The following is a 17,393-nucleotide window of genomic DNA, read 5'->3' as shown; positions in this document are numbered from 1 at the left end:
TATTAATTCTATTACATTTATTTATTCAGTTTTATTGTTTTAAAATATATCAAAGTAAATAGAGAACTTTATACCTATCTTATCTATATATGGAAGAACAGCTGGTACCCAAGGTGGCACAAACAATCCTACCAGCTCTTACTTTAAATATCCGTAGTTGTCAGCAATTTCCATTTCTTTTTCTCTCAATGAAAAATTGCAGTTTCCCCAAAGAGGTGTATTTGGCAGGCTTCTCACGTTCCTGTAGAGCCCGCCTCTTCGTGGCCTTCCACTCTGACTTCTGCTTTTGTTCGATGGGCTTTGACATGACTGGCTCAGGAACATTGGGTTCCCTCCATAGAATTCATTGCTTGCTGAAGTCTTGGAGTAGAAATGGGGTTTGGAGCTTGGGTGGGGACTGGCGCTTAGTCACAGCAGGGGGAACAGGCTCCTGCTGGAGAGAAGTGCAAGATGAAGTTTTGTAGGGTGCAGGCCTAGGAGCAGCAGAATGATGGACACTAGGCTGGGTACGGTCAGTCCAACCTGGTTGGGTTGGGTTGGTCAGTTGGCTGAGCTGCTTTGGCAGGACCTGGCAAAGAGGCAGGAGCTGGCTGGGATGAACTGGCTGCAGCAGGTTGAGCTGAGTTAGTAGAAGCAGCCTGGGCATGGTCCGCCACAACAGGCCGATGTGAGGCCAGAGACTGTGGCCTCCGAGGAGCAGGTCGAGCTTGAGGCTTGTCCCAGGCAGAAAAAGGCAGAGGTATCAACTTGACCTTCCCCGGAGGAGGCAGCTCATACTGGAATGGAAATGGACACTCTTTTTCAGCACTGCTGTCTGGTTTCTGGGCTTCGACTTGAGTTTTCTCAGGACTCTTACCCTCACGTGGGGTACACCACCATGGCTGGATAGCTGGGGGTGGCTGGGGGTCTTTAGGGTTGCTTGAATTTCCCAAGACCTGACAGGAAGAGAGCCCAGTTTTCTTATCATTCTTCTCTCGCAGTGCATGAAAAACCTTCCCAGACTCCAGCATGCACATGCCTAGGGAGGTTCGAGGCTTTTTAAAGCTCTCTTGGATAAGGTCAGTTTGGTGTTCCTTTTGCTTCGTCTGGGGAATTGTTGGCTTCTCTTCTGCCTTGACTTTGTTCCCTGACTGCTTATTCTCTTCAGCCTTCTTTCTTTCTCTGGTCCTTGTGGTCCTTTCCTGCCCGTGGCTCTTAGCTTTGCTGATCTTTCTGGATGCAGCTTTCTGAGGTTGGCCTTTAGAATGCTTGGCCGTGTTCACAGGAGCCCTGTCACTGACTGCAGCATTGCATAGAACCACTTCTCCCCCTAACAGGCACTCCGGATTCTTTGGCTGGATTTTGGCCTTGGGAGCACCACTGATAGGCTCAGACGTTTTATGTTTGTTCTTCCTGGGTTGATCAGAGGGAACCTTTATGACACTTGGCTTTTCCTGCACCTGATTCACCTTAATGGCTCTGGTGTCTTTGGCTTTGATCACGTTGGGACCTTTGGATTGATCAAGATCTTTCAAAGAATTAAAGAGCTGGGGAAGGTGAATATCCTCCACCAGTGCAGTAATGTCTGCAAAACCACTGCTAGATTCCATCCCATTTTCAAGTGTCCCTCGGTTCTCAAGACTCAGGCTGTTCTTTCCCAGATCAGCATTTTCAGAACCAGGCTGCTCCTCTTGGCTGACAGGGTCAGCGCAGCCCGGGAGCTGGTGAATATCAGGGATTTCTGAAGGGAGTAGTGGAGGCTCTTCGTTTTCTCTTGGGATCTGGTAGGCATCTAGAGGCTTCGAAAGCTTGGTTTTAATATCTTCCAAGTTCTTACTCTCTATTTGTCCCTGGTTTGAAGCTGGAGGCAGGGCCAGGAGACTACTGGCACTCTGGACTGGAGCTGTCCCTGAAATGTCCCCAAGTTCAGGTGGTGGGTTACTCTCAAGTGTCTGAATATTTCTGCCCCTGCAGGACTTGGGGAGTTCTTGAGTTTGTGTCACACAAGATATCTGGCTTGAAGGTTGCAATCCCTGGGAGTTTTTCATCACCAGGGAAGTCTCCATCCGTTCCAAGGAATCAAGGTAGAAGTCAGTCCCTGGTAAGTGAGATGCTCCCCCTAAACACCAACACAGCAGTCATGTACCTTTCAAGGTACATGGTGTTTGGGGGCAAGATGGGCAAGGCATTTCTACTAACTCTTCTTAAGGATCATGGACAGTGTCCTATGCTATGAGATAATCGGTGACTGTTGTAATTCTTACTGGTGATCATTTCATGTCACTGATTCTTGGCTTTCTTTGTATTTCATAGGGTTGTTATAAGTCAATTAAAAAATGAGTGTTATTTTTAAAAAATGAAATGTTTTACAAAGCCTAGCATTCTCATATAGAGTCCGTTCAATTCTCCCCACTTTCCTGAGAGGCGAAGAACTCTTCACACCATGAACTAGGAGAGGGAGTAGAGCCCTTCCTGATGAAATAGATAAACAAAGACAGAGTCTTGGCCTGCTCGCTCTGGACAGGATCTCGGACCCTAACGTCTTAAATCCTGGCATATATTAAGGAAGTGAGGACAGTTAAACTGGCACCATCATAAAAAGAGTTCTGAAACACCTTCCAAAGAGACTCTAGCAGTAGATCAGGGAAGGCAGTGATACAGTGTGGTAGTACAGGCGGAATGATCGGCTACAGCAGTGAAAAATGTGGTACCTATTGGTATGCTCTCGGGGTTCTTGTACATGTAGCATAGATGACCTTTGCAGTGTCCCTCCCACCTTCCCCCTGCATTAGGTGTTCTTTTTTATATTTACTTTTATCTATTTATTTTTTGAACTTATTTATGTATGTACTTTTTTGGCTGCACTGGGTCTTCATTGCTGTGCATGGGCTTTCTCTAGTGGCGGCTAGCGGGGGCTACTCTTGGTTGCGGTGTGCGGGCTTCTCATTGCGGTGGCTTCTCTTGTTGTGGAGCATGGGATCTAGGTGCGTGGGCCTCAGTAGTTGTGGCTCATGGGCTCTAGAATGCAGTCTCAGTAGTTGTGGCACATGGGCTTAGTTGCTCCGCGGCATGTGGGATCTTCCCAGACCAGGGCTCGAACCCGTGTCCCCTGCATTGGCAGGCAGATTCTTAACCACTGTGCCACCACGAAGCCCTTGGTGTTCTTATATAGTCTAAAAACAGAGAGCCCTGAACGAAGATAGTGGTTATTAAAGGCTCAGGATCTAAATTTTACCTGTCTATACACCACTTCCCAGCTGTAGATTTGATCCCATTTTTGAATGCTGACCCCATTGTTCAACTTTCTTGCTGTTTGTACTCACCCTGAAAACTTGTTTCTGTGATGGGTTGAGCAGACACAGGGTAGTAGATTCCTGAGGTGGAAGCGGGTGGTAAGATATTTGTGGGCTAAATCTCCTTTAGTACCATGACCATTTCTGGTTGCACAGAGGCCCTACTTCCTGTGTATGACACAGAGCCATAGGATTGCAGGCAGGAGCCAAGTTCTCAATACAGTAAAGACCCCAGTGTGCCTTGGTTATAGTAATATACCTGGCTTCCTTCCTGGTAGGGAAGTGACAGGCTGTGTCCCTGATTTGCAATCTGAGATGATGTTCCCTGAGCAAGGCTGGCAGAAGGTGATGGATATAGAGGGACCATGTTATTGGTGTCTGTAGTTTTATCATATGGGCTGCCATAAACACGGAGGAAGCAGTTGTGTGCTGGTCAGTGAGTGCCAGAGTAAAGTCTCTGAGTGAAGAAGAATTCTTTTCAGTGCTTTCTGTGATGCCCCACTCAAAAACACCTGGATAGGAAGCAGCTGAATTCGGGATCTGGCTCTGGTCAGTAACTCCAGATAACATAGTCGTGCTAGAATGTTGGTGAAGGTCGGCACTACCCATGAGTGTCTGGAAAGAGGTAGCCATAGCTGATGCCGAACTGACGGCAGGAGCAGAGACCCTGGAGAAGTTGCAGACACTTCCTGTTAGGGAAGCTACATTGTTCACCACAGGAAGAGAGTGCTGCAGAGAACTTAGAGTTCCAAGTACAGATGGATTTTGGAAATTTTCTGTAAGAACAAGAGGGTGATGAAAAAATCAGGGAGATTGATAAATTCTCACTATGTTTGAGGAACAGCATTATCTTAAGGTTCTTGCTGTCAGGACATCTCTAATGTCAATACTTACTGAGAAACCAAAAATCAGACAGTTATGATGGTTGTAAGGACTGAGCAGTTTTACACTCTTCTGTATTAACTGCCTGTGCTCCCATCTTGGGCACAGATGGGCAGAGACCCAAGTGGTATGGTTCAGACATTGTTCTTCTCTAGGCTGGAAGCAACCTTCTCCCTGACCTATCTTTCCCTTCAGCCTGCACTAGTATTGACTTCTATGCTGTTTCCTAGACTGGAAGCATTTTAGAACTAGGAGGACCTTAGAGAACTTCTATTTGCACAGTCTCATTTCATGAGGAAGGAAACTGAGGCTCAGAGAGGTCGGGTTGACTTGTTCAAGTTCTCTCATTATGTTAGTATCCTCACCAGGTTTCAGAACCTAAGTATCCTGACTTCCTTGCCAGGACGCTACTCTGAGCATGATACTGCCAGAAAGCAGGAGGAATAGAACTTATAATATGGGCTTTTTGTCCGTTAGAAAACTGTACGGCTCTTACCATTGTAATCTTCAGTGTCTCACTTTGCTTGTGCAGTTCCCACGCTATTACCTAGAGTTCACATACAGCTCAGTCCAACTGGTAAATTTAAAGAGTCATTTTTACCCTCTTCAAGCCTGGTTTCTCATCCTACCTCAAAATGATTACCTGAAAGTGAATTTCTTAAGTGCTTTTGGAAAGAAAAAAGTTATCTGATTACTTCAGATTACTCATCTGTAAAGTGGTTATAACACCACCACCAATAATAATAGCAGTAATAATTAATACATGAATAAACTGATATATAGCGTATGATTTACATGGAGGAAGATACAGTAAGTTCTAGAAAGACAAAGAAAAATCATGAAAAACATATTATATAACAAAAAAGAAATACACAGATATTAATGAAAACTGGGATGTGGCAAGTATCAAAGCATAATGAATTTAGTAGCAAATGACATTCTGTACCATACATGCGATATTATGAAAGTGTATTTTGCCCACTCTATTTTAGTGAATACTATTAACCAAAAAACATGATAGAAGGTGATTTTAAATGAATTCCTAGCCAATGCATACAGACAGAGAAGATATATCAGTAAAAATGCATATAACAAGCAACAAGGTTCAATCAATGTGAATGTATAGGTAGCCACAATATATAGAGACAAGTATTTCAATTGAAACTGGTACAAAGCAGACAGCCAAATAATAAGTGTAAAAGAATTTCATTATTGTGCTCATTCATATTTTTACCCAGCAAGTAACAGGTATTAACCCTGGCAGAAATATATATTTCAAAGAATAGAAATATATCATAAGCAGAAAAGAAGCTTAAAAAGTATCAAGAAGGTTTTTGTATTTATCCTAGAACTTAGATTATAATCATCTTCAACATCCAAGAAGATGATATCCCCAAACCTAAAAAAACCATCATCACTAGAATCCAATTAAAAAAGATTTTCAAATGTAAGAAAATCCAAAGGACTCCACAATATTGTTTTAGATAAATGGTGTGTTTTTTTTTTTTTTTTTTTTGCCATGCTGCGTGGCCCTGGCAGTGAAAGCACTGAGTCCTAACCACTGGACCGCCAGGGAATTCCCTCAATGTGTTATTAGAGATGTGGGGCTTGACTTTTTCTCTTTCTTCTTAGGTAGCTAAGATCTAAAAACGAACGGTGGCTGTTGATCAATGTGCTCTCTGCGTTAGGAGGGAAAGAACTGTAAAGATGAAAAGCAACCTTGCCTTAGAACCTACATATCACACAAAGGACATAGTCCTTCTGATTCAATTTAGAAGATATCATTTAAAAATTTTAATTGGTAAAACGTCTACATAGTTTAAAAATTAGAAAGAATAAAACATTGAAAAGCAGACCCCTAGATAACTACTTTGGTTTCTTGTATATAGGAAGCATCATTTCTAGAACATATTTCTAAAATGTTTATATTTAAAACTGTCAAGTGCCAACTGTATTCAGAGAGGCAATAAAAGAAAAAAAAACTGCGTATGACTTTTCCGATAAGCAGCCTTTCCTGGTGATACCCTGTTCTGTCCTTACTTTCCTTCTTAGTCTGTTAAAATAAGGATTTGCTACAATCAACTTTGTTTTGCTCTGCTCTGAGCAGAATTCACTCTATGCTGTTTCTGCTTTAATTTAAAATCTTTGGTTCCCATCAACATTCCATTGCAAACTACGTTTTTCTTGAGAGCTCCTCTATGCTTTCCCTCTTCATTCTTATATTTTTTCCTATCTCTTGGTTCCTGTTGGCCTGTGCTGATGAAAACAATCCTAAACTTCCTTACGTTTGACTCTGGGCCTCCCTATAGCCCAGTACTCTCCATCCTCTCTCCCTATTTTCTCTTTTCAACTAGTCTAAATATTAGTGGAGGGAGACCATTACACATGAAACATCTTGGTATATATTGATAGTTTTCTGTGTCACCTGGCTTTTCTATGATTCTGTTACAACACTCTGGAGAAGTCTCTGATTTCATTTTCTACATGGGTACCCTTTAAGGCTCAGTATTAGAAAAGAAAGGGATCAGAGTGATCAACCAATGTAGTATCCTAACGTAACAGATAAGGAAAAAATCAGGCTTTGTGAGACCGTCAATGATTTGTCCAAAGTCACACAGATAGTAAATGCCAAAGTGAAAACGGAAATTAGGTCTCCAGACTTCTAGTTCAATACTTTCCCTCATTATTCCATGCTATTTTGAATCTACTACTAAATTTAGGGGCAAAATAAATCTAACGAAAAACTTTAAAAAGTTTCTTTTCTTACCTGATATGGTCAGAGAAGAAGAGGAAACATCAACTGCAGATACAAGGGATGAGGTGAAAACACCAGAGGCTGTCTGAGTGGCTGCAGCTGAACGGCACGTGTGTCCAGTACAAAGGTCACTGCTTACTGGTCACTTGTCACTGGTCACTTGTGATGATCCAAATTTATTTACAGTCAACTCCACGGAAACCCGAAGACTCTATCAAGTGGTAGTAGGTTTGGTAGGAGAATGATGTCACAAGGCAGGCAGTTGAAAGGTATGAGATAGCCAATAGGGAGGTCCGATGCCCAACAGGAAGGTGGGGTTGGGTGGAGAGAGTGTAGGAGAGCTAAAACAACACGTAAATTTCTGAGCTCTTGGGAGGAAATCCTAGAAGACAGATTTACTTCCCCCAGGCTCTTACATTAGGAAAACCATTGCAACATTTCTTACAGACGTTCATTAATATAATTAACTAACAGTTACTTATATTCTACAGAGTATTATATTTTATTTATCATATACTTTAAGCTATATATATTTTATTTAATATCCTTAGGAAGGAAAGAGCCATCTAGTTTGAACTATTACAGTTGTTCTGTAATCATATCTGTCTAATTAGTGAAGTTATAGCAGCTTTTAAGGAGCAAAAGCAGGGATTAAGAAGCTCTTTTTGTAATTTGGTTAAACACTAGGGTGAAATTTGTTGAGTGTACCTTGTGGAGAATGTTGTGGTCCAAGGCTCTTCTCTTTTAGTTTCTTCTCCTTGACTCCCACCTTCCTTGGGCTGGGCTAGGCTGGGCCTGGTTGGACTTACATTTCTCTTCTGCTTTCTTTTTTTTTTTTCCATTATGGGCATTGTTTCTAGGACAAGACTTGATCTTGCATTCTTACTGTCATGGATGTTACTTGCTATCAACTTCCAGCAGCAGGAGTCTTCTTTTCTGTGCTTGATGCTTCACAAAATAGACTGTGCCTGTTGGAAGCAAATACCAGAGAGCTAGGAGACAAAGCTGGTTGCAAACTTTCCTCTTCCAGCCTTTGGTGGCAATTCTTTTGCCCATAATTTGCTACCTCTGGTTCCTTGGGCCACATAGGTATCCTGCCATCCAGCTCTTTTATATGTGAGAGACATTCTGAATACTGTCTGTTTTTCTTTGCACAGAAGTATATACAGTGTGGCAGTTACTGTAATCTCCTCCCCCTTGCAAAGAGCCACTCTAGAATCTTGTACCTCTAGGAGTCTCTGTCTTGCATGCTTGGGTGCAAGGCCAAGCAAAATGAAGAGGAGAATAATTAGAGAAGGAAGAGGACATTCGTGGAGAACTGGGAGCAGATAAGGTTAAAGGGCCCAGGAGAGAAGAGATTCATGTAGATTTTTTGGTTTCTGTGGGAAACAAGTTGACACACTTTGGCCTCACTTTGTATGACCAGAGCAGAGTCATAGATATAAGTAGCTCGATAGTGCAGCGACTGCCATTAATTCTGTACACTAAAGACAACAGTCTTACATGTATTTCTCATTTTGTTTTATGTCATATTACCTTATTAATAGCATTCACTGGTATGTCTGTAGAATACAGATTTTTTAAAATGCTCTGGTTTTGTCTACATGGTTATTTCCTTGTCATAGTTTTAAGGACTCCAACATTGTAAGACATATTGCATGTTTTTCTCTTGAGGATTGTTTATCTTGAATTATCATGAACGAACTTGACCTGTTGGATTTTGTGGAGAAACTTTAAAAAGGGTCTATGAAAAAGGCATTGTGGTGAGTCGCATTATGCACCCAAGCGTAAGGAGCAGGTATCTGCCATCAGCCCAACTTGGCCTGGATTGCCTCTGTTTTAGTTCCCGTGGTTAGTGCTTTTCTCCCTAACCACTCTTGTGACTGTGATAATGTGGGTAAGTGCTGAGCTAATGAATTATATGTGAGGTAAGCTGGTATGAGGGAGGAAATCGATGGATCTAGTCATTTTCCTTGGTGGTAAGCTTTCACGGGTGCAAAGATCGATCTTTGGGCTTCCCTGGTGGCGCAGTGGTTGAGAGTCCGCCTGCTGATGCAGGGGACACGGGTTCGTGCCCTGGTCTGGGAAGATCCCACATGCCGCGGAGCGGCTGGGCCCGTGAGCCATGGCCACTGGGCCTGCGTGTCTGGAGCCTGTGCTCCGCAATGGGAGAGGCCACAGCAGTGAGAGGCCTGTGTACCGCAAAAAAAAAAAAAAAAAAAGATTAATCTTTCTACGGACTTTTCTAGTACCAGAAAGATATCCCATAGATGGGACCTCCAAAGACACACGTTTAATTTTTAGGCCTATTTTTCCTATTATGAGATATGAGTTTTTTCACTGATGGAAATTATGCTTATCTGAGAAGAAATTGTGAAAGGTGTTGTAGTATAGAGATGTGGCTTAAGCTTTTAAGATTTTTCAAGGTTTTTCCCCTAAGCTTCCTACTTAGATGGCCTACTTACATGATACTAGTATGTGATGTGAGGCTAACAACTTACTAAATACCTGCAAGCCAGATCAGTGTCTCTTTTCTCTATATTTCCATGGAAATCAAGGGACCCATAGCTACTGCAGGTTAGGGTGGGTGGTGTGAGATTGGGGGAAGTGTGGTAAGACACATTTTGGTATCAGTAATATGTTTACATATTAAAATATTCAGTTCCAACATTCAATTCTATTTATGCAAACCCGTAGTTAGGCTTTTCCTTGTTCCAAGCCTGTAACTTATTTTCTCTCTCTAGTTCCAGCCATTTAACTTTAGCTTGCAGGATCAGCATCATCTTAACCTCTAAAAGAATCTTACATGTAGGAGGAAGAAACTAAAGAGCTCTATTTCAACACTTAGGAATATCAGGCCCTACCCTGACGTAAACCTTTATTCTTATAGTTAGGGTATTGTCTTGTCCCGTATATCCACTTCCTGCATTTTGAACCCATCAGGTTAACTGAGACATGTTTTGGTGTAACATCCCCAGTTCATCTACCCCTGAGGCTCTCCTTAATTCTTCCCATTGTCACATTGTGATTTAATTAAATACTGGAATCCCTCAAACCCTTGCATGGTACCCGAGGCCCTATGGGATACTGGTAGATCATGTTAGTGTCAAATACTTAGCTGTCTGATTCTCCAAATATCCCTTGCTCCTATATTTTCCATCCCAGCATACTACATACCCATTTAGGCACTGTTTTATCTCATGTTTTACCCACTCCCATCCAGAGGCCTACACTTTGCTAGTTCCCATACTTTCTGGAAACCCTGTTATGGCCAGGTCTGGATTTTTTTGTGTTTCCACCCAAAGCCTGTATCTTTTAGCAAGCTGGAACTATAAGACAAACATAGATTTTCTAGTTTCTGATAGATTTATGTCACAATTTGTACACTGTCATGTCTACAGATGTTTGTATCATTTTTTCTTTTTGGCCATTACATGCCTATTGGATATTTTTCATAAATTGCAAAAGAATATTTTATGACTTAGCACCAAATTGAATGTGCCTCATCGTAAGTTTGTAAACTGTGTTGTGCTAACTTGTATCTTTTCTTTGTCCAAATAGTAATTTATTAATATTGTCCCATTTGTAATTATGTGGAAGTTTTCAGAATTGTAAATAAATGCTTGTGGACTGAAACTTGGTTAGACTATGACTGTCCCAGATACGTTAAAGCTAGTGATCTTTTTCTCATTCATTCATTCATTCAATAATTCTGACCTTCCTGACTCAGTTTACCCAGCTCAAATGGCTGTGAAGATTACTAACAGTGTACGTAAGGTACTTTCAGAAATTAGAAACTGAGACAGGACAAGATGGCGGAAGAGTAGGACGCGGAGATCATCTTCCTCCCCAGAAAGACATGAGAAATACATCTACACGTGGAACTGCTCCTATAGAACACACAGTGAACGCTGAAGACCTCACACCTCCCAAAAGGCAAGAAACTGCCCATGTACCTGGGTAGGGCAAAAGAAAAAAAGAAACAACAGAGACAAAAGAATAGGGACGGTACCTGCACCAGTGGGAGGTAGCTGTGAAGGATGAAAAGTTTCCACACACTAGGAGCCCCTTCCGGGTGGAGACTGCGGGTGGCGGAGGGGGGAAGCTTCGGAGCCGGGGAGGAGAGAACAGCTACAGGGGTGCGGAGGGCAAAGCGGAGAGATTCCCGCACAGAGGATCGGTGCCGACCAGCACTCACCAGCCCGACAGGCTTGTCTGCTCAGCCGCCGGGGAGGGCGGGGATTGGGAGCTGAGGCTCGGGCTTCGGTCGGAGCGCTAGCGGCGTGAACACAGCCTGAAGGGGTTAGTGCGCCAGGACTAGCTGGGAGGGAGTTCGGGAAAAGTCTGGAGCTGCCGAAGACACAAGAGAGTTTTTCTTACCTCTTTGTTTCCTGGGGGGCGAGGAGAGGGGATTCAGAGCGCTGCTTAAAGGATCTCCAGAGACGGGCGCGAGCCTCGGCTAACAGCGCGGACCCCAGAGACGGGCGTGCGACGCTGGGGCTGCTGCTGCTGCCAAGAGGCCTGTGTGCGAGCTCAGGTCACTGTCCACGGCCCCCTTCCGGGGAGCCTATGCAGCCCGCCACTGCCGGGGTCTCGGGATTCAGGGACGGCTTCCCCGGGAGAGCGCACGTCGCGCCTCGTGCAACGTCACGCCAGCGCGACGTCACGCCGGCGCAACGTCACGCTGGCCTCTTCCGCCGCACGCTCGCGCCGCCTCCACGCCCCTCCCTCCCCCGCGGCCTGAGTGAGCCAGAGCCCCTGAATCAGCGGCTCCTTTAACCCTGTCCTGTCTGAGCGAAGAACAGACGTCCTTGGGCAGCCTACACGCAGAGGCGGGGCCAAATCCAAAGCTGAGCCCCGGGAGCTGTGCGAACAAAGAAGAGAAATGGAAATCTCTCCCAGCAGCCTCAGAAGCAGCGGATTAAAGCTCCACAATCAACTTGATGTACTCTGCATCTGTGGAATACCTGAGTAGACAACGAATCATCCCAAATTGAGGAGGTGGACTTTGGGAGCAAGATAGATTATTTTTTCCCCCTTTCCTCTTTTTGTGAGTGTGTATGTGTATGCTTCTGTGTGAGATTTTGTCTGTATAGCTTTCCTTTCGCCATTTGTCCTAGCGTTCTGTCCGTCCGTTTTTTTTCTTTTACTTTTAAAAATTTTTTTCTTAATAATTATTTTTTATTTTAATAACTTTATTTTATTTTATCCTCTTTCTTTCTTTCTATTTTTTTCTCCCTTGTATTCTGAGCCATGTGGAGGACAGTCTCTTGGTGCTCCAGCCAGGTGTCAGTGCTGTGCCTCTGAGGTGGGAGAGCCAACTTCAGGACACTGGTCCACAAGTGAACTCCTAGCTCCACGTAATATCAAACGGCGAAAATCTTCCAGAGATCTCCATCTCAACACCAACACCCAGCTTCACTCAATGACCAGCAAGCTACAGTGCTGGATACCCTATGCCAAACAACTAGCAAGACAGGAACACAGCCACATCCATTAGCAGAGAGGCTGCCTAATATCATAATAAGGCCACAGACACCCCAAAACACACCACCAGACGTGGACCTGCCCACCAGAAAGACAAGATCTAGCCTCAACCGCCATAACACAGGCACTAGTCCCCTCCAGCAGGAAACCTATATAACCCACTGAACCAACCTTAGCCACTGGAGACAGACACCAAAAACAATGGAATCTACCAACCTGCACCCTGCGAAAAGGAGAGCTGAAACACAGTAAGATAAGCAAAATTAAAAGACAGAAAAACACACAGCATATTAAGGCACAAGGTAAAAAACCACGAGTCCTAACAAATGAGGAAATAGGCAGTATATCTGAAAAAGAATTCAGAATAATGATAGTAAGGATGATCCAAATTCTTGGAAATAGAATAGAGGAAATGCAAGAAACATTTACCAAGGACCTAGAAGAACTAAAGAGGAAACAAGCAATGATGAACAACACAATAAATGAAATTAAAAATACTCTAGAAGGGATCAATAGCAGAATAACTGAGGCAGTAAAACTGGTAAGTGACCTGGAAGATAAAATAGTGAAAATAACTACTGCAGAGCAGAATAAAGAAAAAAGAAAGAAAAGAACTGAGGACAGTCTCAGAGACTTCTGGGACAACATTAAAAGCACCAACATTCGAATTATAGGAAGAAGAAGAGAAAAAGAAAGGGGCTGAGAAAATATTTGAAGAGATTATAGCTGAAAACTTCCCTAATATGGGAAAGGAAATAGTTAATCAAGTCCAGGAAGCACAGAGAGTCCCATACAGGATAAATCCAATGAGAAACACGCCAAGACACATATTAATCAAGCTGTAAAAAATTAAATACCAAGAAAACATATTAAAAGCAGCAAGGGAAAGCAACAAATAACACACAAGGGAATCCCCATAAGGTTAACAGCTGACCCTTCAGCAGAAACTCTGCAAGCCAGAAGGGAGTGGCAGGACATATTTAAAGAGATGAAGGAGAAAAACCTACAAGCAAGATTACTCTACCCAGCAAGGATCTCATTCAGATTCCATGGAGAAATTAAAACCTTTACAGACAAGCAAAAGCTGAGAGAGTTCAGCACCACCAAACCAGCTTTACAACAAATGCTAAAGGAACTTCTCTAGGCAAGAAACACAAGAGAAGGAAAAGACCTACAATAACAAACCCAAAACAATTAAGAAAATGGGAATAGGAACATGCATATCGATAATTACCTTAAATGTAAATGGTTTGAATGCTCCCACCAAAAGACACAGACTGGCTGAGTGGATACAAAAACAAGACCCGTATATATACTGTCTACAAGAGACCTGCTTCAGACGTAGGGACACATACAGACTGCAAGTGAGGGGATGGAAAAAGATATTCCATGCAAATGGAAATCAGAAGAAAGTTGGAGTAGCAATTCTCATATCAGACAACATAGACTTTAAAATAAAAACTATTACAGGAGACAAAAAAGGACACTACATAATGATTAAGTGATAAATCCAAGAAGAAAATATAACAATTGTAAATATTTATGCACGCAACATAGGAGCACCTCAATTCATAAGGCAAATACTAACAGCCATAAAAGGGGAAATCGACAGTAACACATTCATAGTAGGGGACGTTAACACCCCACTTTCACCAATGGACAGATCATCCAAAATAAAAATAAATAAGGCAACACAAGCTTTAAATGATACATTAAATAAGATGGAAAAAATGGATATTTATAGGATATCCCATCCAAAAACAATAGAATACACATTTTTCTCAAGTGCTTATGGAACATTCTGCAGGATAGATCATATCTTGGGTCACAAATCTAGCCTTGGAAAATTTAAGAAATTGAAATCGTATCAAGTAACTTTTTCGACCGCAACGCTATGAGACTAGATATCAATTACAGGAAAAGATCTGTAAAAAATACAAACACATGGAGGCTAAACAATACACTACTTAATAACAAAGTGATCACTGGAGAAATCGAAGGGGAAATCAAAAAATACCTAGAAACAAATGACAATGGAGACACGATGACACAAAACGTATGGGATGCAGCAAAAGCAGTTTTAAGAGGGAAGTTCATAGCAATACAATCCTACCTTAAGAAACAGGATACATCTCAGATAAACAACCTAACTTTGCCCCTAAAGCAATTAGAGAAAGAAGAGCAAAAAAAACCCCAAAGTTAGCAGAAGGAAAGAAATCATAAAGATCAGATCAGAAATAAATGAAAAAGAAATGAAGGAAACGATAGCAAAGATCAATAAAACTAAAAGCTGGTTCTTTGAGAAGATAAACAAAATTGATAAACCATTAGCCAGACTCATCAAGGAATAAAGGGAGAATACTCAAATCAATAGAATTAGAAATGAAAAAGGAGAAGTAACAAGTGACACTGCAGAAATACAAAAGATCAAGAGAGATTACTACAAGCAACTCTATGCCAATAAAATGGACAACCTGGAAGAAATGGACAAATTCTTAGAAATGCACAACCTGCCAAGACTGAATCAGGAAGAAATAGAAAATATGAACAGACCAATCACAAGCACTGAAATTGAAACTGTGATGAAAAATCTTCCAACAAACAAAAGCCCAGGACCAGATGGCTTCACTGGTGAATTCTATCAAACATTTAGAGAAGAGCTAACACCTATCCTTCTCAAACTCTTCCAAAATATAGCAGAGGGAGGAACACTCCCAAACTCATTCTATGAGGCCACCATCCCCTTGATACCAAAACCAGACAAGGATGTCACAAAGAAAACTCCAGGCCAATATTACTGATGAACATAGATGCAAAAATCCTCAAAAAAAAAAATACTAGCAAACAGAATCCAAGAGCACATTAAAAGGATCATACACCATGATCAAGTGGGGTTTATTCCAGGAATGCAAGGATTCTTCAATATATGCAAATAAATCAACGTGATACACCATATGAACAAATTGAAGGAGAAAACCCATATGATCATCTCAATAGATGCAGAAAAAGCTTCTGACAAAATTCAACACCATTATTGATAAAAAATTCTCCAGAAAGTGGGCATAGGAGAACCTATCTCAACATAAAAAGGCCACATATGACAAACCCACAGCAAACAACATTCTCAATGGTGAAAAACTGAAAGCCTTTCCTCTAAGATCAGGAACAAGACAAGGATGCCCACTCTCACCGCTTTTATTCAACATAATTTTGGAAGTCCTAGCCCCGGCAATCAGAAAAGAAAAGGAAATAAAAGGCATCTAAGTTGGAAAAGAAGAAGTAAAACTGTCACTGTTTGCAGATAACATGATACTATACATAGAATATCCTAAAGATGCTACTAGAAGTCTACTGGAGTTCAGCAATGAATTTGGTAAAGTTGCAGGATACAAAATTAGTACACAGAAGTCTCTTGAATTCCTATACACTAACAGTGAAAGATCAGAAAGAGAGATTAAAGAAACACTCCCATTTACCATTGCATCAAAAAGAATAAAATACCTAGGAATAAACCTACCTAAAGAGGCAAAAGAGCTGTACTCAGAAAACACTGATGGAAGTAATCAAAGATGTCACAAAGAGATGGAGAGATGTACCATGTTCTTGGATTGGAAGAATCAATATTGTGAAAATGACTATACTACTCAAAGCATTCTACAGATTCAGTGCAATCCCTATCAAATTACCAATGGCATTTCCCACAGAATTAGAACAAAAAATTTTTACACTTTGTATGGAAAGACAAAGACTCTAAATAACAAAAGCTATCTTGAGAAAGAAGAATGCAGCTGGAGAAATCAGGCTCCCTGACTTCAGATTATACTACAAAACTACAGTAATCAAAACAGTCTGATACTGGAATAAACACAGAATTATAGATCAATGGAACAGGATAGAAACTCCAGAGATAAACCCATACACCTATGGTCACCTAATCTATGACAAAGGAGGCAAGAATATACAAAGGAGAAAAGACAGGCTCTTCAGTAAGTTGTGCTGGGAAAACAGGACAACTACATGTAAAAAAATGAAATTAGAACACTCCCTAGCACCACACACAAAAATAAACTCAAAATGGATTAAAGACCTAAATGTATGACCAGATACTATAAAACTCGTAGAGGAAATGTAGGCAGAACACTATCTGACATAAATCACAGCAACTTCTTTTTCAATACACCACCTAGAGTAATGGAAATAAAAACAAAAATAAATAAGTGGGACTTAATTAAACTTAAAAGCTTTTGCACAGCAAAGGAAACCATAAACAAAACAAAAAGACAACCCTCAGAATGGCAGAATATATTTGCATATGAAGCAATGGACAAGGGATTAATCTCCAAAATATATAAACAGCACATGCATCTCGATATCAAGAAAACAAACAACCTGATCACAAAATAGGAGGAGGACCTAAATAGATATTTCTCCAAAGAAGATACACAGTGGCCAACAGACACATGAAAAGCTGCTCAACGTCACTAATTATTAGAGAAATGCAAATCAAAACTGCAATGAGGTATCACCTCACACTGGTCAGAATGGCCATCATCAAAAAATCTAGAAACAATAAATGCTGGAGAGGGTGTGGAGAAAAGGGAACCCTCCTCACTGTTGGTGGGAATGTAAACTGATACAGCCACTATGAAGAACAGTATGGAGTTTCCTTAAAAAACTAAAAATAGAGCTACTATATGATCCAGCAATCCCTCTCCCAGGCATATATCTGCAGAAAACCATAATTCTAAAGGATACATGCATCCTGCTGTTCATTGCAGCACTATTTACTATAGCCAGGACATGGAAGCAACCTAAATGTTCATCAGCAGATGAATGGATAAAGAAGATGTGGCACATATATACAATGGAATATTACTCAGCCATAGAAAAGAACAAAATAGTGCCATTTGCAGAGAACTGGATGGACCAGATGATAGACTGGCATACAGAGTGAAGTAAGTCAGAAAGAGAAAAACAAATATTGCATAATATCACTT

General features: G+C 41.5%; 1 protein-coding gene across 5 annotated transcripts in view; it reads right to left on the bottom strand.

Annotated features, from left to right (window-relative positions):
• The window catches only part of LOC132502170 (protein eva-1 homolog A), an 84,844-nt gene continuing 67,451 nt past the window's right edge, over positions 1-17,393 (bottom strand). The window contains exons 2-5 of one of the 5 annotated variants that reach the window (XM_060117989.1): positions 11,108-11,259; positions 7,618-7,877; positions 6,922-7,250; positions 1-4,048 (exon numbers count right to left, since the gene is read on the bottom strand). In XM_060117989.1, coding sequence (XP_059973972.1) covers positions 513-2,045 — 1,533 coding nt within the window. In that variant the 5' untranslated portion in view covers positions 2,046-4,048; positions 6,922-7,250; positions 7,618-7,877; positions 11,108-11,259 and the 3' untranslated portion in view covers positions 1-512. The other 4 variants (XM_060117993.1, XM_060117991.1, XM_060117992.1 and 1 more) reach the window with 4 other exon arrangements.

The sequence above is a fragment of the Mesoplodon densirostris genome, chromosome 14 (genome assembly GCF_025265405.1).
Source record: "Mesoplodon densirostris isolate mMesDen1 chromosome 14, mMesDen1 primary haplotype, whole genome shotgun sequence".
Classification (NCBI taxonomy): domain Eukaryota; kingdom Metazoa; phylum Chordata; class Mammalia; order Artiodactyla; family Ziphiidae; genus Mesoplodon; species Mesoplodon densirostris.
The sequence above is the reverse complement of the archived record's forward strand: the minus strand, read 5'-3'. Positions and strand labels throughout refer to the sequence as shown.